Raw genomic sequence first — 24,686 nt, 5'->3', positions numbered from 1 at the left:
GCTCCAGAGTTTATTTGGGACCGGATTGTACTGATTCACATCTGAGTGTGATTACTTCATTCACACCTGCCCAAACAAACTGCACCAATGGTGAAAAGGAACAAAGAGAGTCCAATTTAACCATCCTAAACAGTGCAAGTGTGGAAACACCCTTAGACACTTAATGATCAAAAACACATGAAATTGTGACATGACAGATGATTTTGCTATAGGAATATCCCAAAGTGTCCAAAAACCCCCTCCCCTCTTTTTCTTCTTTATGTCTAGGGTGCAAGAAGATGAAAGAGACTTTTGGGGAAGTTTGAGCATTTCTGTGTCCAGCAAGGTTTGTAGGATAAACAAATGCAAGGTTTGCCCACATTCTAAAAGAAGAACATATGAGCCGTTTTTCATGTGAAACCTCTGCGGTGTGTATGAAAAACTGGTGTAGAGACAGTACTTACACTGATGTGTCACACAATAGTGAGTGTACTGTGCAGGATGTTGTAGAACACTTGTGCAAGGAAATGATGAGAACTGTATTAAAAGTGGAAGTGGGAAGAAGGTTGTGAAAACAGAACGACCTGTGACTAGACAAGACACGTTCTGAGCAGAGGAAGACGCAAAAGGAATAAAACGGTGAGTTTACTCTTGTTTTTCAAATTAGTCGCTATCATTGGGCCTCATTCACCGATATTTTTCTAAGAATTTTCTTACGTTTGTTCTTGAGAAAAGTTTACATCAGATTGTTCACGATAACAGTGTTTTAAAGTGTACAATTGTACTAATGAACCCAATTGTCCTTCTAAACTAAACACATTTAAATAATAATAATAATAAAATAAAATAAAAACACTAGTGAATGTCAGAATCTGAAAAACTGCTCAATAAGAATTTTGTTCTTAAGAACGGTTGGTGAATGAGACACATTGTTTTTCATAGTGTGCATGGAAGTGAAAAGAGCATGACGCAGGCTTTTAGGTCATTAGGTTTGAATATTTTGCCGCACTATGTTATATAAGCAAGTTATTAGGGTTTTACTGTCATACTGGAAGGTACAGAAGTATTTGGACAATGACACATTTGGACAATGAACAGATCTGCCTTCGTATAATTTTAAGAAAAAATTAAGCAATCAAGAAGTGATTGAGGTGTAGATGTTAAGCTTACGGGGTCATAACTGATCGACATTTTTACATAGTTCCTCCATTTTCACAGGCCAAGAGGCAACTGGACAATCTAGCTGACTGGACATAACTATAAAAAGAAGGTTTCAATACTTTAGATCATTTATATCCATAATTTGTGATGAAACAATGCGAGAAAACTCTACAACTGGCCATGAAAATGCTTATCAGTCAAGGTGTGATTAATTTGTAAATGTTAAGCTTTAATTCAGGTTTACAAACAGGTTTAATATAAATATTGCATTGTACCTTTAGGAATTACAACCTTCATTTCTGCAGCTTCAAACGCCAAATTCAAATTAACACAACTATAAAAAGAAAGATTGTTTTTAATACTTGGATGCAAATCTTTTGCAGTCGGAGACTGAATTTTGTAAACTATGAACATCAAAAAATGCTGAGTTTCCTACATTGAGATACTGTTTGTGTTTTGTGTTTGTATCCATGTGTAACAGTGATATTTTGCAACATTTGATTGATTGCATGCAGAAAACATAGCTGTGTAGATTTCAGAATCCATCCTGTTACCTCTATTAGCAGTTTATCAACATCGTCAATAAACACTGGTGATCAGGTTCCACTGGCAGCCGTACATGCCCATGCCATGCCTTCACCATGTTTAATAGATGATGTGGATTAGTGCCTTTCCTTTCCTTCTTCTTGCTTGGTAATTTTAGGTTCATCGTTTCAACAAAACTTGTTTTAGAGCTGGGCAGCTTTTCAAATGTTTTATCAGTGTAATCTGACCTTTCTGTTCATAAGTTTTCTCTGTGGGTAGCATGTTGAAATAAACCCTCTTTATTTAATCTCATGAAGGCATCTTTTGATTGTAGACTCTCACAATGATGCGCTATCTTCATGACAGTGTTCTTTGCTTGACTAGATGTTGTAAAGGTTTTTTTAATACTCTGTGTTCATCTAAACTAAGGTCATTTAAGGTCTTTGAAGCCTTTACGTCTTTTAAAAATGTTCCAAATTGTTGATTGGGTCCCTTTTTCCAAAGTTTTACTATCTCTCTGTTAGGTTTCTTTTCTTTTCTTTTTCAATTTGATGACGGCCTCCTTCATTTGTGTCATCACCTTACTGGACTATAATAACTCATGGAAAGCTGCCAAATGCAAAACCAAAGCTTGTAATCAATTTCTAACCTTTTATTCACTAATCAGTCATGCAATAATGAAGGAACAGGCCAGAACTGGCCATAAAACTGCTCATCTGTCAATTGTCAGTTGCTTTTGAGCCTATAAAAATGGAAGACTATGCCAAAAAATGGCTGTAATTCCGAAAAGTACTTTACCACTATCTAAATACTTATACAACCTCCTGTATATTAATTTGCAATCTTTATATGATGTATGTAAATTGCATTGAGTTTACGGAGTTAACCACATTTTGTGGCCAGTTTGTGCAAACATAGTTGCGGCTGTTGTAAGAAATGCTGAACCCTGTAAATGAGAGTGTGTAAATGAAAGTGTGTATGCTTTGGTTTATGTGCAGACCAGAAGTTGGGCTGGGTTGAATTTTGCAAGATGAGGGTGCCGAACGCAACCAGTGTGTTGCTCCTCATGCTAGCACTAAAAGTCACATGCCAAGGTATGCTGTAATCTATCCTGTTATGTTTCACTGAATAGTGCAGTTTTCTATGTGTTCTTGCTCTTTACATGTGCTTGTTTGAGGAAATGCAATATATGTTGCGTGAACTCACAGGCTCCTCTGTTCCTGCTACAGTGATCTAACAGTGATCAGCACTAACACTTGTTCTTTTTTTTTTTAAGAGGAAAAACAAAACACAAGTGTTTCCTCAAGTCCACCAGAATGGGTAACCGCGGTTCCTGGCGTGTGTGCTGTCATCTTGTGTACTTATGCTGATTCTGAAAACCAGTCCTTCACTAAAGAAAAGTGGGATAACTGCTCTGACTGTCAGATTTCAAGCGGGTCTAAGGATTTTGGAAAACGATTGTCATTGCTGGAATTGGATTCCTCAAAAAAGAACTGCCGTATGATTATTAATCAAATAGATGGTCACGATGAAGGCTACTACCAATTTAAGCTACAAACCAGATCAAAGAATATCTCATGTGCTTCAGTTAACATCACAATTCAAGGTATTGTTTTTCTGTTTATTTAACAAGAGAATGTTGATGAAAATGTCCTTGCTCCCGTATGTGGAGCATACGCTGATCAGCCATGACGTTAAAACCAATAGTATAAAGTAAATAACATTGATTATCTGGTTCCCGCAACACCTGTCAAGGGGTCTGAGCATCTCCAAAAACATCAGATATGTCTTGTGGATCAGAGCTGATTTGGCAGCATGGGAGGGGGGCTACACAATATTTTAACTGATTTTAATGTTATGGCTGATTGGTGTATACTAATTATGGAAATAGCCCTGTCACAATAACATTATTGAAGGTATTGTCCCAGAATTGTGTTAAATTGTAATTTTTGTCATTTTTAAGACCACTGATAGAGTAATACGATTTTGTATTACAAGCAAGTGATGCTTTTTGTAAGCGTGCGCCAGCTTGTGCTATCACGTCTATATTTACAATGTTTACAATGCAAAACTACCCATAACAGCCAACTGTCAAAAAGACTCCCTCCAACTGCAGTTTTTGTTCCCAGCTTGGAAAACTTGTAGGATAGCTATGTTTTAAACTTGTCAATGGGCTTCCCTCACTCACCGGGACTGTGGAATGCTCCCTTGAAGGCCGATTCTCAATCTGCATTCTTGTCTGTACTTGTGTTGCTGTGTTCCTGTGAAAAGTCATTAATTGCAGCCCAAATACTGTTCCTTTCAGAAATTCACATCTAGCCAAGTACAGTCCAAATACCTGGATGCATCAAGGACTTGGAACAGCCAAATATCCCAATATGCACTATGCACAACTCTGATGTTCCAATTGTAAAATTACAGAACTCTCGTTTGTACTCGCGAGTCGAACTTGCCAAGTCACTTGGCGTATGTTCTATTGAGAATCCCCCAAGTCCAAATTCTTCTCTGTTCCTACACAATAAATGTTGCTGTTGTTCACAGACTCAAACAGAATAACACAACTGGCCAGGATAGGCCAGTGGCCAGGACTAATACAACTTTGAACACTTCAGTTAAAGCCCCGCCTTTTCACTGCCAGCACTGGTTTACATGAACCATTGATCAAACTTCTTCCCACCACAGCTGACTGACCACAGCCTAAAATACATGAACACAAATATAAATAAACACAAATCAGTTAGACATTTTTTAACTTTTTTATTGGCATGAAAATAAAAAATGATACAAAAATATAAAAAAATAAAAAATCTCAAAGGTGGTAAAAGTGAGAAAGGAGAAAGGAGATGATTTGGTCATCAAGGCCATTAAGGCTATTTATTAGTTTTGATAAATTAGTAAATGTTTATGGATTATTGTTGATTAACAGAGTTGCATGATTTTAGATATTTAACCACCTTCTGCCCTCACTTGTCCTTAAATCTTAAAAAACAAAGCAAATCAACCCAATGGGCAATCTTGAAGTTAGCAAAAATGATCGAGACCATCTATTGTTGAAATTGTAGTCAAAAAAGGAAGTTATCATGACAGGCATATAAAAATTGTTTTATTAAATTATATAACATACTTTTTAGAGTTTTATCTGGGTTCCATTAATTTTCCTAAACAAGTACTTAGGTCTTATTATCTATTCTTTGTTTTTGACAGTTCTTCCAAAGTGATATCAGAACATGTGTTGTCCAATGCTTTATCTCTCCAGAGAAGCCTCTCATGTCTGTTCCACCTCTAACTATTGGAAAGCAGACCATACTGAGTTGCTCAGCTCCAGATCCATGCCCCAGTGCTCGTCCAAACATGACATGGTGGATAAAGAAGCAAGGACAAAACATCACCAAACTAAGTGCTGGCAATTATTCACAGAATCTGAGCCAATCCACTATTACCTCTGAGTTGACCTTTGTACCTTCGTTGGATCAGCAAGATGCTGAAGTTGTGTGCGTGGTGAGCTATGGGAGTAATACCACCATTAATATGACCAGTACCCTGATGGTAAATTGTGAGTATTACATTTACTTCTCAAGGTAATTAATGTTAGTGAATAGTATGTTCTTAAACATTAAGGTCCTTCAGTGGTTCTTGGCTCCATTGTAAGGTTGGTATAGAACAGTGGTCTCCAAGTCTCCTTTTTGGAGATCTACCTTCCTGCAGGTTTCAACTAACTACTGTCTTCTGAAGTCCTTGATTGGCTAAATGGGATGACATTTGGGTTGAAGTGGATTAGGCTTGAATTTGCAGAAAGCTTTAGTGCAGGAAGGTAGCTCTGAAGGAGCAGGTTTGGAGACCACTGGTATGCAACCTTTTTTCACACATATGTTTATAAAAAAAAAATACAGTTCTATAAAGTTGAAATCACACTGGCATCCTTTTCACCAGCTCATTCATGTCCCTGGACTACTAAGCATTGTTATTCTGTAATCCTTCATCAAAATGTAAAGATTCTTGCCTGAAATGCCTTCTTAGTTGCCCCCCCAGCAGTAGGCTGGGAAAATAATACTAATCAATAATTACACATTTAACCTTCCGACTCCCACCACTTTCGCCTATCAATTTCGAAACACTCAGCTAGCCTGGATATACATCATGATATGGAAGGAAAATGTTATGATCTCTGAAGTCATGTCATGTTGACTTTAACAAACTATCTAGACAAAGATTCTTAATAGACTCAACTGTGGTTCTTGTTTGCCATCACTCCAAAGAACCCGTTTCCAAAGGATCCTTGTTCATTTTTTATTATTAGAACAAGACATTTCTTTATTATAATGTGTCTGGTGAAAAAAGACCTTTTACTATCTAGGACATATGAAGTGTTGGTCTAACAGTGACAACTGGACAAATGTGGATAAACATCTAGTTGATGTGCCTGATGTACCTGTATTTGACTGGTAGAAGAACCTATAATGTTCTCCATCTACTATGGTGTTTAGGTTCTTTTTCTGGACATACTAAGGACAGCTGCAGATATTGATCATTTGTGTTTGTTTTCATTTGACTGGTCAGTGTAGTTTAACCTTTACCTGAGTCTAAAGCCTTGTTGTTGTTGCTGTTTTTTTTACATTGGGTTTTTGAAGCTTTGATGGATGTAAGAATCAGCGGTGCCAATACAGTGAAGGAAGGAGACACGTTAAGGCTGAACTGCAGTGCTAAGATTAATTCACCATTATTAAACATCACCTGGAGCTTCAGAGGAGCTTCAATTCAGAACAACACTACCCAGGGCATGCTCACCATAACCAATTTTAGCAGTGAACATGCAGGGGAATATGTGTGCACAGTGCGGAATCTTAAAAAGACTCTGACAACCTCGGTGAACATCTCTGTGAGCTGTGAGTACATTACTAGATTGATGCTATTGACATCTAATGTCATAGAACTCAGAATAGCTCAAACTATTTCTTAGGAAAATATCTGAACTCTGTTTGTGTGACAGAATTTCAGCTCTTTTTTTATCTTCACACCATAGATCCACCCAGGATTCTCAATGCATCTGGATGTGTTCGCCTGAATAAATATCTGAGGTGCAAGTGCAATTGTAAGGGTGTGCCCTTACCACACGTCATCTGGCAAAAGCATGTCCTAAACTCAAACCATCATCACATTGAAGGATACCCCAATGGGTCTGTGATACACAACACCCTCATTTTACACAGACTTGATCTTAAGGCGCTAAAGTGTATGTGTGAAAACAGTGCTGGCAATGACAAGAAGTGTTTGGACATCCAGGAAAAATCCGAAGCTGAAGGTACAGTTGATCGAGAACCACAGCTGTATGTATATCAGCTTTCCTTGGTACTGAGAAAATATACAGCACAGTTGGTCAATTTTATTTCTAAAGTACATTAACTAAACCTGCCAGTTAACAGGTGTTCATTAAAGCAGACATGTTAAAGAAGGGAAATCATCAAACTGTGCTGGACACCAGCCCTTCAGAACTGGAGATGAAATATATATATATATATATATATATATATATATATATATATATATATATATATATATACTGTATATTTTGTATTGTTATTTTAACATTAGTGTATCAAAAGTTTCAAAGTATTTTTTTCTAAATTGCATTTTGAGTAAAGCTTTATCCTTATTATAACTTTTATACACTTTTGTTTTATGTATCTTTTATGTGTTATCTTATGTAAGTCAGTACTTTTCAAATGCAAATACATTACTTTTAACTTATATTTACTTATATTTAATACAAATATTTAGGGCATTCAAATTCCACCATACCTTATTGTCCATCTAAGTAATGCTACAGGCAACCAGGTCAAAGCTTATTCAAACAGAGAGTAACTTTAAATCCCCATGGTGACCTTAGCAGCAGTGCTTTCTGACTCATACACTCTGTGCTTGAGTCAAACCTAAAAAAAAGAAGCAAAACCAGGAGAATAGAAGGTGAGGGTCCACAGCAGCTGTCTCCATGTAATAGTCATGTTTAAAAACAGAAGTTAAGAATGGTACAAATGAACTTTAGATTCAACCTCAATCTAAGAGTCCAGAAGAAGCTGAAGCAAACCCATACTGCCTTTAGGCCTAAATTCTTCCCTTTCTGAAGTAATGCAGGATTGTAATGAATGTGTGGGTTTTTTTTTTTTGCCAAAATGCTTCTTCACGTCTAGATGTATGTATAGAAAATCTAACAAATACATCTTCTTCACTTTAAGCTGAAGACAATAACCACATAAAACTGGACATAAGAACAATCCTGACATTTTTCGTGGGAGCAGCAAGCACAGTAATCATCGTCTGCATTGCACTGTGCTTTGTAGGCATGTGCATGAGGTACTGTGCAATCTTCTTTTTTAATCCCTTTATATAATGGAAAACTGCTTTGATAGAATTTTACAGATTCTGATATTTTTAGGATTTTACAGTACTTAATATTGACACTGGGGGCTAACTTTGTAACTGGGCTTAAATTGTATCTTACTTTTCTTTAGAATTTAATTGAATCCATTGATTGGTATTTACCAGCTATGTGATCTATGACATATTTATCTTTGAACAGCCCTACAGCACATATTAACTGTCTTCGTAAAGTGTCTGTTGATCAATTTGACCAAATAACAAAAGTTAAGATAAGAAAAACGAAGATTAACAAACATACAATTACATTAATAAACAATGAATTAGTAAAAATACAGAGGCAGCCATTGGACTGCTAGCTTATCAACAACAAATGTGAGGCACTGTTTTATCCAGATGTTTGCATTTTGAGAAAGAATTCTATACATGTAATTATCCAATTTTTCTAAAATCTAAATAACAGACCCTTTAAATGTTATACCTACCTAATTTGGTAGCTGTACCTTTCTATCTTTATAAGCTTTGATTCAAATATCTTTTTCAGGAGCACTTAAAATCCTCTTGTGTTGCAAAGTGTCCACTTGATACATATTGTCACATTCAATTAAGACACCATATTAATTCATTGTTTGCCATTGAGTAGAAAACAAACTAACAACCTTTTAATAAATAGTCAAAATCGCAAGCTTAAATAAAGATCTGCTTATTCATTATTTTGTGCTAACAGAACGTAAGTTAGCGATACGTAATTTATATGTATAGGTAATTATTTGCTGTTGCCTTCACCAATACTAATGTACACACATGTCTGAAAGCGTTTGTAATAAAATACGTGCTAAAAGACATAGGTGTCATATGGGGGGCAAAGGACAATTCCAAGAGCCTGTGACTCTTAGAATTCTATGGTCGCCTTATTGTATTGTGTTTAGTAATGTCTAAGCTTGGAGGTATCTTTTGTATTATTAGTCTATTCTAACTAGCTAAGGCTTTTCTTGGGTAAATAGCAAAGCACTTTGTAAGTCGCTCTGGATAAGAGCGTCTGCTAAATGCCGTAAATGTAAATGTAAATGTAAATGACTGACAGGCACCCTAAAAAATTTATTGAGTATTTTCGCAGAATTGTTGGATTAATATCTTTTCATGTGGCCCACAATCCCTGACAATCCCTAAGGAAAACAGCTGGGATGAATGTTAATATATTCAAGAAAATGCATTAAAGTGTTTCACTGTTTCTTTATAATACTGCAGATGCAGAAGAGTCAAAGCAATGGATGAAAACACAGACAGAGCAGGAATTAAATTGGAGACTGTCAAAGTTCAACATGACTCAGTAAGACAGCATCTTTTATGAGTTCATAGAATTTTTTTAAATGACCCAGACAGTAACCACTCCTTACAAAGCAATGTAATGTAATCCTGAGTAGCTGAAAAATGAAATGAACATGATTCATCACTAACTGCAGATGATCTGCTAAGATATGTTTAAAATTTGACATGCTTGAGATGCTAGGCTTACATTGCTAACAAACACTGAACTTAGACAGTCACCAATACTTGCCCAACTTAATTGTTTTTTATTTATTTTATTCAATGTCCAAATGTTTGAGGACACTCCTGCTAATGAATTATTTCGACTACTTCAAGTTGTACCCATTGCACAGATGTGCAAACACACATACACACACACACAGCTTGTCTAGTCCCTGTGGAAAAGTATTGCCAGTAGAATAGGGCACTCTGGAGAAGGTAAACATCAACCTATTGGTACCATGCCAAACATGGGCCAGGGAGGTATAATGTCCTCCAGCACTGAGCTGTGGAGTAGTGGAACTCTGTTCTCTGGAATGATGGATGGTGCTTAATACAATACTTTTGGGATGAGTTGAGGAATTGGGGATGAGATGGGTTGGTAATCGTCCAAAAACTAAATGCAATCAAATGCTCACAGCAGTGCTCCAAATGTAGTAGAAAGTCCTCCCTGGACAGTAGAGACAGTTACTCCAACAAAAACATGATAAATCCTTAATAACACCCTTAATTTCGGAAGAAACAATCAGTGAGCAGGTGTCCCAATACTTTTGTATTATGTAAATACTATGGAAAGGTTTTTTGTTTTTAAAAAGATTAATAAAATGGTATGAATGACGTTTAAGCTAAAGGTAGAACATTCAGCTCTATGGAGAGACTACAGTTAGTTGACTAATACTATATTCTAAACCACATTCCTAAACCAAATTCTAGACGCATTTAAAGTGGGTTGAGAGACATGTTGAATTCACTGGGATAATATATACATTTTTTGGTGACCCAGTGTTTGTTAGCAGTGTTAGCCTAGTATCTCCCCTTCTAAACTAAAGAAGCAAATTCAGCCGATTGACTGCATATTAAACTGATAAATCATGCTAATTTGACTTTCCACCAAACTATTCCTTAAAATCAGAAACTCAGAGTGTCTCGAAATGCCTTAACAATGTGGGAATCTTTTTGAATACAGAACACCTAATTCTTTTGCCATACGATGTGATCTAGGCTGGTGCGGACCAGACAGAAGAAGATGAGCACACCCCACTGCGGAGAAGCCCTGCAGTAGGGTTCACAGCTGCAGTGAGCTGTAAAAATGAGGAGGAGGAAACATCAGGAGAAGATAGGCCTTCAGGAGAGGAGGAGATGGAAGATAAGAAAGAGCAAAAAGAGGTGGACTATGCCTGCATTGACTACTCGCTTCTACAGGGCAGAGGTGCCAAGGCCCAAAAGGCACAGAGCGAGGAGACGGAATATGCAGAGATCCAGATTAAGAAGCAGGCTGAAGATGAGGGCCCTGAGCCCCTGCAGGTTGAAGAGGTCCTGGAGTTAGAAAATCAAGAGCAGGTGGAAGTAGAGGAGGCAGAGGTTTAATGCATTGAAATGAAGCAATGGGTGTGTTTGTCAAATTAATGTTATGTTAAGAGTAATGAAATGTAACTATTCATGGGATTAGGCCATTTTACAGTTGAAGCTATTTCTTGTTTATCAATCCATCTGTGATCCAAATGTGAAGCCATGATTTTACTGAGCTACTTTTACTTTTTTATTGAATACAGCTCCATTTCTGCATAGTTGCTTTAATAAAATGAATGAATGCATGCCACAAAGTATAAAGAAGTCATCCATAAGAATTGAAAGCACATTTATTTATTTATTTATTTATGTTTTCTATATAGTTGTTGTTTAGGTTGGTGACAACAAAATCTCACAGATTTCACAAAGTTTTATATTTTACATAGATTATCATAGACTGTAGAAATACTTTGATGACTGTATGTCCATGTGAAACAATAGATAACAACAAAGAAAATAATGTATGAAAAACAATATATACTATATGTCATATAGAAATATATATTAGTCAGATAAAATAGAAAAATATACAGTTTGTAAGATTGCATTTCCTTAATGGAAACTGAAGAAACTTTAGAATAGTATGTAATAGTATGAATGTATAATACCGTGGTACCGTGTATATATATATCTCTTATGTCCATCTTAATGGCACAGCCTGTTTAGTTCTGTGAAAATAAATAGGAAGTGTACAATGTAAACCTGAGATGGTAAGAATTCAGTGTGCAGTGTGCAAAATGCACAATGAGTGAAGGTAAATCTATATAATGATCTAAATTATGTGTTGAATGTTCAGTGAAACATCCTGCATGTAAAGTATGTATGTTGGGTGGTTCTAGATGCTGCCATGTAGGGACACTGTAGAATTAAACTTATTGTTGCAGGTGATTTCTGAGTGTTGCCAGTGGCACAACATTTAAATAGCCAGTGATCGACAAGTAACCAACTGTAAATAAACTGAATGTAGTCAAAATGTACTTTTTATTGCAAATGCAAATGGTTGTATTTTGTTCATGTAACACATTTAGCAAAAATCATGTAAAAATGCATTTCACAAAACTGTACTTTTAGCGACATTTGTAATATGTAAATATGTAAGAGCCCCCCTTAATGAAAAACTCACTTCCCACACGTTATAACATTATGTAATAGTATGTGTGTACAGTAGTATGTATTACATCACATTTACTGTTTCTCTGATGTCACAAGAACCAACTCAATATCTCTGCTTATTGCTTAGTCTTCAACAGTTCGTTCATTCATACTACACCATGACAGAAGGAGTTTTTCAGCTTTGAGTTCTCTTTGAATTTGGCACCATATTAATCATCCGTTTAGTAATACAAAAAAATGTGATATGAGCCTTTTAAATTATTATTAATGCTTTGATTGTCTTGTTTACTGATGTGCAAAGCTGAATGTAAAGCAATGTGTAAAAGCATGTACAGAGAAAAGCTAAACTCGAGTGTTCATTAATAAACTGTTCTTCTGCTGCCCCCTTCTGTTCATTTTGGTGGATTATCTTGTTGCATTTTTTCATCAATTCATTAATAAACATAATGACATATAGAAATCAAAATACCATTAATACCATTGTCTATATTCATGTTTCTCTTTACTATTAAAATATGTCTTAATCAACACATTAAAACAGTTCATTACAGACACAGTCCTCTATTCAACATGTGATAGAGCTACATAACTGTAAGGTTATATGCTAAGCAGAGTATCCACCTGTCACTTTTTATAATATGTTATATATGTTTTTATATTTTTTTTACAATCATGTACTGCTCCTTTATATTATTGAGTGTGTGATGAGAGCTGCTGTGTTTGTACGTATGTCTAAGAAGATTAGGCCCTGGATTACTGGATTAGAATGTTCCACAGACACCAGTGTTTCACTGTCAGAACCCTCTTGCTCCTGAGAAGAGTAGCTTCAAGTTTGGACTCATTATCAGCCCATCACAACTCTGTGACTTCAGGTGAGTAAGGTGTTTTTAATAAGATCTAAATCAGTATATTCTACAATATTGCATTTATATGAAGTAGTTCTCAGAATGTACGGGATTAAGACACTGATGTATAGAACAGTGCAGATTACACCAATCTCACAGGTTTATTATGGTATTTTTTCATTCATTGATTAGACATATTCTGTTATTTGAGCAAAATATAAGATGGTACAATTACATTAGCAATTACATTATTACATTACATCTATCTACAGAGCTACATGATCAACCACCAGTCCTGTCATTTATAGCCCTGAGAATGTGAAAATCTTAACATTGTTCTTTTATGCACTACTCTACAAACACTGCAGATGTTAATATATGCTTTTTCTGTGAGTTTTTATACACAAATAATATGGACATGTCAAAATAGATGCACATGCTATATATCATATTGTTGCTGACACACAAAAATCTCTTAGGATTCTTAATTTAAGAATAATAACTTTCTTAACTTTCAATGGAAGTCAACGCACATAATTTCTTCCAACTCATTTTGGAGCATTTATTTAGGTCTGTCAGATTCATATTATGTCAAAAATTGAACAATGACAAAGATGGCGATACAGGTTTTTCATCAAATAGCAATGATATATTCCACAATAAGTGTGTGTGAAGGTGCCCAATTGTTTATTTGTTACAGTTCTCCCCAGATGAGGGACAGCAGTGACACTTATTTGCTATAGCTACTGTCAGTTAGACTATAGAAGTTTAACAGAGGACTATCTATTGACTTATTAAATAGTAATTTCTGTTAGTGGCCATACATACCTTTTAAATCTTTACAAACAAAACTAACACTATAAAACTTGAAACAGGTTTTGCTTTAAACACTCAGGCAATAGTTTGGACTTTTGTTTTATTTGTATTTTATCTGTTTTATTTGACATTTTAATAAGATGAGGGACAACAACAATAAAAACACATATCAATAGTATACAATACTTGATTGTACAACAATACATTACTAATTACAAATACAAGCAATGCATATTCATAAATATAGCTAACACATAAAAAGAATGTGAGAGTTAAGTTCATTCATTCCAGGTTTAGGGGAGTCTGATGTTATCAGTTACTGATAGCATTGTGCCTGATTTAACAACATCTTTCTAATAATTTGTTCTTGAGAAAAGTCCTAACAAAAACTCATATGTCACATTTATGTTTTTAAACTGCACAATAGTTCACAGCTCTGCTCATGCCCAAATAAGAAAACATTGGTAAATGTCAGAATCTTTGTGCAAACTGTAACCGTGGGTTTTCTGAAAGAATATGTTCTTAAGAACGTACAATAACGTAATTTTTTTTGTTGACACGTGAATGATTACAGTAATATACAGTTTATATTTTTACATTATTACATTGTTACATTATTGTGCACTGAGTGTACTAATAGAACAGTCCCACTGTTTCTCTATCGGACAATATTCCGTTCATCACTATGTACTGCCACACAGCTCTGTCATCTGCACTGCCACTTTAAAACTCTATTGTTTATCACTTATACTGTACTGATACCCCAGGATGCCTTACATCACTACATTATATCAATGTAGTTACTGCACTGTTACATTATACATAATTCATTCTGTATATTACATTATATTAATGTAATTACTGCACTGCAATCACTTTTTCTAGTACTTCTTATTTATATAATTGGGTTATATCATGTATATTATAGCTGTATTTATTGTTATAGCTGTATTTATAGTCAGGTTTACTGTTTCCTATTTGCCACTTCTTACTACTATTTTAAGTGCCTTTATTATGCTGCTCTCTTGTTTGATTTCGCTGCTGTGAAAACTGACTTTCCCCATGGGATAAATAAAGTGATCTATTAGTTTACCTCTTAAGTAGATTTATGTTGTTTCATACCTTTGTAATGGAAATGTGTACACAGTTGATGTGTATGCTTAAAGAAGATGATGTCACATGCATGCAGATGGTATAGTTGAGTCTTGTGCTCTGTCTACCCTAAACATTTAACTGACCTAATACAGTAGCAAATAAAATGAACTGTAAACCTCTTTCTTTTGCTCTTTAGGTCACAGACATGGCTGAAGTGATTAAAAGTCTTAATCTCCTGGAGAGCCTAAAAGAGTCTATTGAGAAGAACAACATTTCAGACATTAAGGATGCGGTTGAAGACATGTTGATAAGTCGTATAAACATTGCCCTGGTAGGGGAGAGGGGAGGTGAGAAAGCAGCCTTTATTAACTCTCTCAGAGGGCTTGGTGTTGGGAATGAAGGAGCTGCTCTCTGTCCTTCTTCTGCAGCTCCGGATGAACTGGCTGTTTTCCCGAATCCAAAGCATCCAGATTTCCGCCTGTGGGATTTGCCTGCAATTCCCAGCAACACTCCTTTTGACCCTGAGAATTACTTGGAGCGATATAAAATCATACGGTACAATTCTATTATCATGACCTTCACACAAAACTCAAGTTCAAACATGGTCGCTGTCTGGAGAGAGGCACGGTCATTGCAGAAAGATGTGTATTTTGCCTTGCTGGCGTCAGATAAGGACACAGAAAAAACCTTGGAGGCCAAAAAGAAGGCCAGCTTGGAGGTATTGAAAGCAGAAGGAGTGTCTCAGCCCAAAGTTTTGCTTGTGTGTCCTACAGCTTTGGAAAAGCTGGAGTTCCTAATGCTATTAGAGGTGATGCTAGGTGACCTTCCAGAAATCAGAGCGCATGCTCTTCTGCTGGCTTTACCTACGTTTTCCAGCACCTTGGTGGCCAAGAAGAAGGAAGCCTTCAAAGCCCTAGGCTGGGCAGCAGCTTCACTCTCTGCTGGAGTTTCTGCTATTCCTGTGCCCCTGGTGGCTTCCATGGTGGATGCCAGCATTGCTGTACGGATTCTAACAAAGGCCCAAATCTCTCTTTGCCTGGATGATGAGTCTGTGGAGAGGTTGGCGCGGCAGAGAGGCATGGATCCAACCAAGCTAAAGGGACTGCGAACCTGCCTCCTGTCTGTGGAGATTAGCAAAAGCGAAGTGAAGAGGAGGCTTTCTGTGGCTGAGAAAGACACCAGCACAGCCACCACAAAGCTAGTGGAGCTGGCTATGCCACGCCACGCCAGATCAGTCAGCCGCTCCTTCACAGTGATGCTGCAGGCCATAAACTCTGCGATTGATGACATGAGTGCTGATGCTGATAAGATCATAGCAGTGGCAACAGGGGTTTCACAGTGAGTTGTGATTGTGACAAAAAGGGCAAGACCCTGCTTTTGCTGACCGAATCGTGCAGGGCAATGAAGTTCTGTTGGTGCAGCAATGCTGTATATAGAAGTATGTAAATGAGGCACACCCTAATTGTTGTGGTTCTCTTGTGAAACTGCACAAATATTACAGGAAATTGTAGCCTTGTCGTTTTACAAGGAGAGCGGACTTTGCATGCATATTCTCATGGGCTGACCAAATGTTATATATTCATAATATGGTAACTTTACAGAAGAACAAAACGCTTCTTAAATTTGAATGGTGAAAGCAACACTTTGTGGCAACCCAACCTTAAAATAACAGCTTGAGAATCATTTTGATGCTTCACTGGCTTGTAATAAGGAGAATGTTCTCTTTGCTTTTGGCCACGCCAGGCTTAGAACACTATGTAACTTTGATAAAGCAAGAACCGCGGAAGGCTGTGTAACATAAGTCATATTTGTGTAAAATCCGATCCTAATAATTGTGTAAAATCCTAATCCTAAAATTAATCTACCAACTCAGTCCATGTGCTTCTTTCACTGCAGATGCCAGTTCCATTTCTCTCAGCTTGTAAGCAAATGCATGTGTAAAGCCATCCATGAGTGGGAGCTCATATCGAAATGTATTTACAAAAGTGGTGAGGTGGTCCAGCTTTGTTTTGTTAAAGAATTTATTAAAAAATACTGAAGTCATTTTGGACTGATTTGTTGTCCTGTTCAAACATTCAGACAATTTCAAAGACAAAATGTAAAAACAACAAGGTTTTATTCTTGACTGAAATGAAAGACCTTCACTCTTAATTATTGTGGCTTTTGATAGAAGCTGATACTTAAAATTTAGTGTAAATAAAATGTAAATGCTTAAAACTTTTTTATTCATTTAAGTGCTTGATTGAGGAAAGGCTTCACTTGGATATTTTTATTTACTGATTTACTACAGCTTTGAGTGAAGACAGAGGCAACAATGATTTTATGTAGTTATCAATTGAGACTGTAATAGCTAAAATAAATCTTGCTATTAAGAGATTAAAATTGTGTGTGGTTTAAGAAAGTACTACATCATTACCTAATTATGTTGGTGAGATATTTCTGTAAGGGGAACGCTACAGATTAATCCATTGAAATGTTTAATAATTTAGTGTTTGAGATGTAAACAACTTCAGAGTGAGTTTGGTGTGAAATGGCTCATTGTAGAGAAATGTATCGACACAGATGTCTTTAGAGTGATAGAAACCAGGGATACGACATCTACAGCACAAATATAGCCATTGCATTTACTTTATAACTTTATAACCATTGAAAAACCATGAACCAACTGATATTCTGGGTTAAATGTGTAATGTTGATTATGATAAAATAATGGTAAACATAAAACAAACATTTTCCCTGGTGGTTAATTTGCCTTTCAAAGCCCTGCATGTACCTATTTGTCGTGAATGGAGTTGAAAAGTGTTTTTAGGCCAAATCCTTATATTATACTATACACAATACAGGAAATAGTAGAACTACAGAAAGTGGGCTTCTGTGCACACTAGTAGGTGGAAAATATTAGCATATCCTCTTATCTTTAACAGAAATAAGACTTCATTTCCTTCCTTTTGTTTTTCTGTGTAGGTGATCATGCAAATAGCTATAGTACATTGGGGAGTTCTTCTTTTGTTTTGCAGAAAGTTCTCCTTTTCAAGGTGTTTTCATGTTTCACACTTACAACAGATGGACCTGATTTTTGATATATAATATTTATGCAGTTGTATACAATATTTTAAGTGTATATCAGGATAAAAATTAGATGAAATATGTTAAATATTTCATCTGAATAAATCTGAAATGTCTGAACAATTTGATAAGAATACTTTAAAAAACATAATAAGAGCTAATGCACAAATTACTAAACACAATAATAGTATATATACATAGCCATAACATTAAAACTACCAGACTGATATTGTGTAGATCCCCCTTGTTTCCAAAAAAGCTCTGACCCAGAAAAAGTTAGCATCAACTTATTATATGTACACAAATAATATTATTATATATATTATTTACCCTGATTGCATTGCAAATATAAGCTGCAGAAGGTGTTACACATAATTTTTGGTTTCTAAAAGATTAAGTGTCTCAGTTCCACAACAACGCTTCCATGCGAACCACAAAGTTTACATCTAAAGAATGAGTCATTTGCAGCTGTGAGGTGCTAAAACTGAATGTGTCAAGCGTGCACACCCGCCCACAGCTGAGCAGAACTGATGTGCTTGTGCTGGGTTTAGTTACAGTTGCTCAGAATCTAAACAAAATCAATAAATAACAGTTAAGTATCTCATTTTCCATGACCTGCAGATCACTCTGTAAGCCATAGAAGGATGAATCCTGTTTGGAGGCTGCTCTTTCTACTGGGTGCGTATAGCTTTTTATTTTAATTCTATAAAAACAACCCTCCTGGGTAATTTAGTGTAATTAGGTTAAATCAAATAATACTATAGTAACATTTGGACATGTAATCAATTAAGCTTAACAAAATAAGATGCTGTGTTCAAAGAACTTAAATCATTTAACTACATTGTTATATGAACTAGAGTTACTCACCTGCAAACCAATGCAGTCACTGACGTAATAATCCATATTTTTTCACAATATATCAGCAACTGTTTAGAGCTAATTAAAAAAATCTGATTAATGACATTTGTCCTGCTCTCGCATTAACGGCGCTAAGTTTATGCTGGCTATAAGCTTATGTAACACTTTTGAATCATTCACCAATCTATTCTTAAGACAGCTCTTAGATTTGTTGTTGAGAAGAATCCAAAAGAAATCTATGTCAGAATGATGAAGTGTTTCAAAACCACCGTTTACAGACATGCTTTTAAAATAATCAATTCCATTGTCCCCATAAATTGAACAAATATAGAAAATACAGAGACTTGGATGTCATGATCCTTGTCAAAACTGTGTAATGTAAGTGGGATTTAGGTGAAATGTCTTATTAAGAATGGTTGGTGATGGTAAAAATAGTAGGCCCCATGTTTTTTAAGTATATGCAATACTTGAAATGTCAATGACATGTCTACCTCAAAAGTGGTTGACAGTCCTCAGATTCCAGAGTGGTTAAGTGTTAGATGTTTTTAAGCAGTTTTGTTGGTTACATCTCTCAAAATATGTTTAAATTCAGGTTTTTGTAGTTCCTCATGGTAATGTTAAAGTTCGCATCTAATTTACATGGATTTGTAGTAGTAACCATGATGTTTTCTGTTATAGTTATAGCCAGTTTACAGTCTGTATTGCTGTACTTAAACTTAGGGTCAAATCAGATCATTTTATTTTGCTGAAATAATATATCTTTGATTACTGTAATGTATGCAAAAATGGTAAACACTTCAAACATTACATATTTCACCTCTGCTGGTGAGACTTTTGTTTTAAAATTTGTGAACATCAGCCAAGCAGTGTAAGAGTAAGGTGCAACCAAGGAATGTCCATTTTTACTGTGGCCCCTTTTAGACTACATTAACCCCTACTAAAAGTAAAGGTGCTTCAAATGGTTCTTTGAACGATGCCTTTGAAAAACCACTTTTGGCACAATAAAGCAACATGTGAGTGTGGAGAACATAGTTCTTTATAGAACCAGAAGTGGTCCTTTTATGGCATCTCTCAAAGAATCATTTCAAGCGTCTTTATCATTAGAAGTGTACACTGTACAGTAATAATTATATTTAACAATGTGTGATTTTGCATTATTGACTGTAGTTGATGTAGCATAATGGGTAACAACACCCCATAGTGGAGTAGGATTCAATTCACTGACCAGGCAAACCCACCATGCTACACCAATGGGGCAAGACTCTGAATGTACATTCTCCTGTGTAACATGATTTAATTATAAGTGTCATTAATGTTAATGCTTCTGCTTTTCTCCTTTAGTCACCTTGTGTTTATGCAGTTTACTGCTAGCACACGAAAAGCCTAATGTGGACTTGAAAACTACTTCAGTAATGGAGGGATCATGTGTCACCATCAAATGCACATATGACACAGATTCTTCGAATGAAATGTATCTGCTCTGGTTTAAAGATCCTGTGTATGATAGCAATGAAAAACAATTTAATGGGACCATTGTATATAGTAACAAACCAGATCGTCCACAGGCTTCTGAGTACTCCAACAGAGTGCAATACCAGGGCAATGCAAATAGTAAACCAGGATTGTGCACACTAAGAATTAATGATCTGCAAATACATGACGGAGGAAATTACAGCTTCAGAACTATACAGACATCAGGAACGTTAAAATTTATAAGTGATTATGTGAACCTCACAATAAAAGGTAAGTCATGTATTTCCTTTCAACTTAGTCTGAATACTTGTGATGGAGAAGGCCTTAATGTGAGTCTGGGGTCTTGGTAGATACTTTCTGTGCTGTTTTTGGGTTGTTTCTGTAGACAACCCTTGCAAGATCCATATTGAGCCACTGGAAAAGAGGACAGTCAAAGAGGGTGACACAGTGTCTATTCAGTGCTCAACATCAGAGCTCTGTTCAGATTATCCTGAATGGCTTGATGTCATTCCTGAAATGGTTTCCAACGTGACAAACACTGGATCAGGGAAAAAAATCACTCAGCTGAACTTAAATTTGATCTGGGAGGATCATGGGAGAAAGTTCTTGTGTCGTCCAGCTAGAAGCACAGATGACTGCCAGACCAGGAATATCACTCTGACAGTGGAACGTAGGTATAGATGTACAGTAACAACATAAAGGTGCTTGAAGTGGTTCCTTGAGTGATGCATTAGAAAATATGACAAAAAGGGTCTTGATCAATTTAAAGGGTTTTTACACTCACACATCACTATTTCAAACATGTTTAATAAAATAAAATAAAATAAAGGGTGCACGTATTTGTCACTGTACAGCGAAATGTGTCCTCCGCATTTAACCCATCTGTGGTAGTGAACACACACACACTAGTGAACTAGGGGCAGTGATTACACACACACCGAGAGCGGTGGGCAGCCAACTCCAGTGCCTGGGGAGCAGAGAGGGTAAAGGGCCTTGCTCAAGGGCCCAACAGTGGCAGCTTGCCAAGCCCAGGAATCGAACCCACAACCCTGCTATCGATAGTTTCTTTATGAAACCAAAAATTCTTCCTTGGCATCACTCAAAGCACCATTATTTTTAGGACTGGACTGTACATAGCTGATGCATTTGTGGATTCAGATGATTCAAAATAAGAATATATTTTGTCTTTGTCTTAAATAACTTGCTTAAGTGTCCTACTTTATGTAAGTCTGAGTTACCACTACAATAAAGGGTATCTGTCATGTCCGCCCGTCCTGTCATGCCTACCTCTGTTTTGCGTAACCATGTGCTTTCAAGTTTGTTTGTTAGCCCCGCCTGTTCACTAATGAACAGTGTTCCCACCTGTGCCTTCTATGTAACCACGCCCCCTTGTTATTCCCAGGTGTCCCTTGTTAGTCTCTGTATAAGCATTCCCTTGTCTAGACTTGAATGTGATCATGTGGTTTCATGTTCATGTCAGTTTGCAGTGTGTTAGCTTGGGCTGTTTTTTTTTTCTTTTGTTAGTTTTTGGTTTGTTTCCTTGTGTTCTGTTTGTTTGGTTTTGCTTACTTTCTTTTTAATAAAGACCTGCGTTTACGTCTGCCTCCGCCTCCAAGCTCAACACACTGTGACCGTATCACTGTGTGAGTAAAAAAAGGCCTCATTCACCAATATTGTTCCTGGTATTATTCACCAAGTTTGTTCCTGAGAAAAGTCATAGCAAAATGTTTGTCGGATTCAGGATGTATTTTTAGACCCCAGAATTGTTCATTAAACAAAAGATCTTTCTATGTGGGTTTTAAGAAGAAATTTCTGCTTAAGACCAATTGGTGAATAAGGCCCAATATTATTACCCTTCTTAAAATTGTATATTTTTTAAATGAAAGTTTTCTTCATGTGTTTATCAAGATGCACCCAGACAAACTGAATTATTGGCAAACTCTCACAACGTAAAAGAAGGAGATCATATCACTCTCACCTGCTCCACCAAGGCTTATCCTAATGCTTCCTTCACATGGTTTAAAAACAACAATCTAATTGAGACTTCCTCATCCAACAAATACTATACACTGAATGACATAAAACCAGAACATAGCGGAGAATACCGCTGTGAAGCCAGAAACCTTCTGGGGAAGAACTCTTCATCTATTGTCAAAATCAGTGTTAAATGTAAGTTTAAGAATATCTGCAAATCAGTGAGTGAATGACAGTTTTCTGTTTCTTGAATTATTTTTAGCAAATTCCAACAAGTGATCTTGTATTCATGAGTTGAACAGAAATGACATCAAATTGTCTGTGTTTAACAGACGCTCCAAAAGATGTTCGTGTCAAAGCAGAACCAAGCAAGGTCAAAGTAGGAGACACACTCGAACTGACATGTTTGGTGCAGGACAGCAATCCAGCAGCTCTCTATTCCTGGTACAGAAATAATATACATTTGAATGAACAGAAGAGAACTTTACTTATTACAGGACTAAAACAAAGCCATTCCGGATGGTATCACTGTCAGGCCACAAATGAAATAGGGTCTACAAACGCTACCTCAACTGAGATATCTGTGAGGTGTAAGTACTCAGTTCATCTTGGGCAAGCTATGTCATATAAACTGTTTTACAAAGTGAGATTTAGTGAGTTTTAATATTTTAATATAATAGATGTGTTTGTTTTTGTAAAGACATCATCTTGTGAACTGGAATGTTCAAAAAATGTGATCTTTTATACCAAGAAAACCTCCCAAATATTGCAATATTACACTCATGTAAAGTAATACAATTGTTCTGTACATTAAATGAGTTACAAATGTTACAAATATCTCAAAACAACCCATACAAATTTGAATGATGACATTTCTTTGAAAACAGCCACACCCTGTGAACTCCAATCTAAAACATAAAAAGCTCAACATTTGATTTTAGAAAACATTAACATTTGTTTTCTCTTTACAGATGCTCCAGAAAACACTTCTATTCAAGGTGAACATAAAATAAAGCTGAGATCAACCCTTAACCTCCACTGTTCAACCAATGCCAATCCTTGTCCTAATAATTATTCCTGGTCCTATAAATCGGAAGACACCCAGAGATATATTGTTCATTCACAAATGGCTCAGACGTATCAGATTAAGAATGTGACCATTAAAAATGCAGGATGGTATATCTGCAGTGCTAAGAATGTTATTGGTACAGGATCAAAATCCCCTGAATTTAAAGTTGATGTACTCTGTAAGTACTTCTTTCTTTATGTTCAATAGGATATATTTGTTCTTTGCTAATTTAAGTCATATTAGATGTAATACTCATATATTTATGCCATGCTGAATCTACTACTGTATATTGGCATGATGACTACAAAAATGAGCAGAAACCATTGGCGTAAACTATAATTCCAGTATGATTAATGATGCTAAGTAGCTGTGTAAATGTTGTAATAGTAATGATGTCCACTGAAAATCGCTTTGGCTGTGATGTGCTTTGTGGAAGAAATGCAAGAACTGGGCACCTTTGGGTTCATTGTGTATTCACTGAGTGCATGAAGAAAATATTTTGTAAAATTTTTATTGCCATATAAAAGGTAAAAAAAAGGTGTACGTATTTGTCACTGTACTATGCACAGCGAAATGTGTCCTTCGCATTGAACCCATCTGTGGTAGTGAACACACACACACTATAGTGAACTAGGGGCATTCATTCCCATTCCTCGAAACCTGTACATACCCCCCCCCCCCCCCAAAAAAAAAAAAAAAAAAAAACATGGCCACATGCTTCTTTCACTTCTTTAATAATGATTCTGTATCTGTCGGCTTGTCCAGGAATGTAATTATAAAATGTAAGTGAATAGCTCAAAGTGTGAATTACACTTCCTGACTGTAGAGGGAGCCAAGAAAGGCAAATTCTCACATAATCCTGCTTAATATTTGCACTGCTTCTTTTTTAGTACTCAGGTCAGTACATTACAAAGTTGCAGTGTTTTTAAATATGCTACATAAAAAACTGTGCAGTGATATTCCTTTGGTAGAAAACATTTAATCTCTTGTCCAATTATTTATTTTATAGATCCACCAAGTAAACCTGATCTGATCATGATACAGACTATAAGGGAGAATGAAATGCTTTCCATCAAGTGCACTGTAAAAAGCTATCCTATGGCAAGCATGACACTGAGCAGAACCTCTCGCACAAACACAGAAGATGTGGTGTTTACAAAAAAAGAGAGCAACACTCTAAGTTTCTCTCATAATGTGTCCGAATCACATGCCGGTGAGTACACCTGCACAGCAGAAAACACTGAAGGAAAATCCTACACAAAACAACGGCTGAAGGTTTTATGTGAGTAAACTCTTCTTAAATCTTCCTAAAGTTGTTTTGTCAAAAAGCATTTCATATAAATATAACAATAGTTATAAGTGATGTGTTAAGTCTGAAAGCTCTAGGAATATGACATAAGACTAGGTAATGAACACACAACAAAGGAACCCCTTGTACATGAATATGATTAGCTGTAAACAAG

General features: G+C 36.2%; 3 protein-coding genes across 3 annotated transcripts in view; all 3 read left to right on the top strand.

The window, feature by feature from the left end:
• Positions 1-570: 570 nt before the first annotated feature.
• LOC140565192 (sialic acid-binding Ig-like lectin 5) lies at positions 571-12,408 on the top strand. Its single transcript, XM_072691015.1, has 9 exons — positions 571-618; positions 2,664-2,759; positions 2,942-3,271; positions 4,922-5,218; positions 6,294-6,548; positions 6,686-6,964; positions 7,896-8,013; positions 9,286-9,367; positions 10,567-12,408. The coding sequence occupies exons 2-9, from the start codon at positions 2,696-2,698 to the stop codon at positions 10,930-10,932; spliced, it is 1,791 nt and encodes a 596-aa protein (XP_072547116.1). The 5' UTR covers positions 571-618; positions 2,664-2,695; the 3' UTR covers positions 10,933-12,408.
• Positions 12,409-14,988: 2,580 nt separating this feature from the next.
• irgq2 (immunity-related GTPase family, q2) lies at positions 14,989-16,125 on the top strand. The gene has a single exon (XM_072691893.1). It carries the CDS (start codon positions 14,989-14,991, stop codon positions 16,123-16,125), a length of 1,137 nt encoding a protein of 378 aa, XP_072547994.1.
• Positions 16,126-18,379: 2,254 nt separating this feature from the next.
• Positions 18,380-24,686, top strand: part of LOC140565613 (B-cell receptor CD22) — a 14,158-nt gene continuing 7,851 nt past the window's right edge. The window contains exons 1-7 of the mRNA XM_072691629.1: positions 18,380-18,527; positions 20,049-20,450; positions 20,566-20,850; positions 22,089-22,349; positions 22,487-22,744; positions 23,126-23,401; positions 24,233-24,505. Of these exons, the coding sequence (XP_072547730.1) occupies positions 18,494-18,527; positions 20,049-20,450; positions 20,566-20,850; positions 22,089-22,349; positions 22,487-22,744; positions 23,126-23,401; positions 24,233-24,505 (1,789 nt within the window). The 5' untranslated portion in view covers positions 18,380-18,493. The remainder of the gene's footprint in view (positions 18,528-20,048; positions 20,451-20,565; positions 20,851-22,088; positions 22,350-22,486; positions 22,745-23,125; positions 23,402-24,232; positions 24,506-24,686) is intronic.

Source organism: Salminus brasiliensis, chromosome 11 (genome assembly GCF_030463535.1).
Source record: "Salminus brasiliensis chromosome 11, fSalBra1.hap2, whole genome shotgun sequence".
Lineage (NCBI taxonomy): Eukaryota > Metazoa > Chordata > Actinopteri > Characiformes > Bryconidae > Salminus > Salminus brasiliensis.
This window is presented reverse-complemented; position numbering and strand designations above follow the sequence as displayed.

Bases quoted from the DNA above. Each gene is read 5' to 3' on its own strand.
- LOC140565192 (XM_072691015.1), top strand. From the start codon at position 2,696: ATGAGGGTGCCGAACGCAACCAGTGTGTTGCTCCTCATGCTAGCACTA. The intron at 3,272-4,921 runs GTATTGTTTTTC...TTATCTCTCCAG, and splicing joins AGTTAACATCACAATTCAAG to AGAAGCCTCTCATGTCTGTT. The intron at 8,014-9,285 runs GTACTGTGCAAT...ATAATACTGCAG, and splicing joins TTTGTAGGCATGTGCATGAG to ATGCAGAAGAGTCAAAGCAA.
- irgq2 (XM_072691893.1), top strand. From the start codon at position 14,989: ATGGCTGAAGTGATTAAAAGTCTTAATCTCCTGGAGAGCCTAAAAGAG.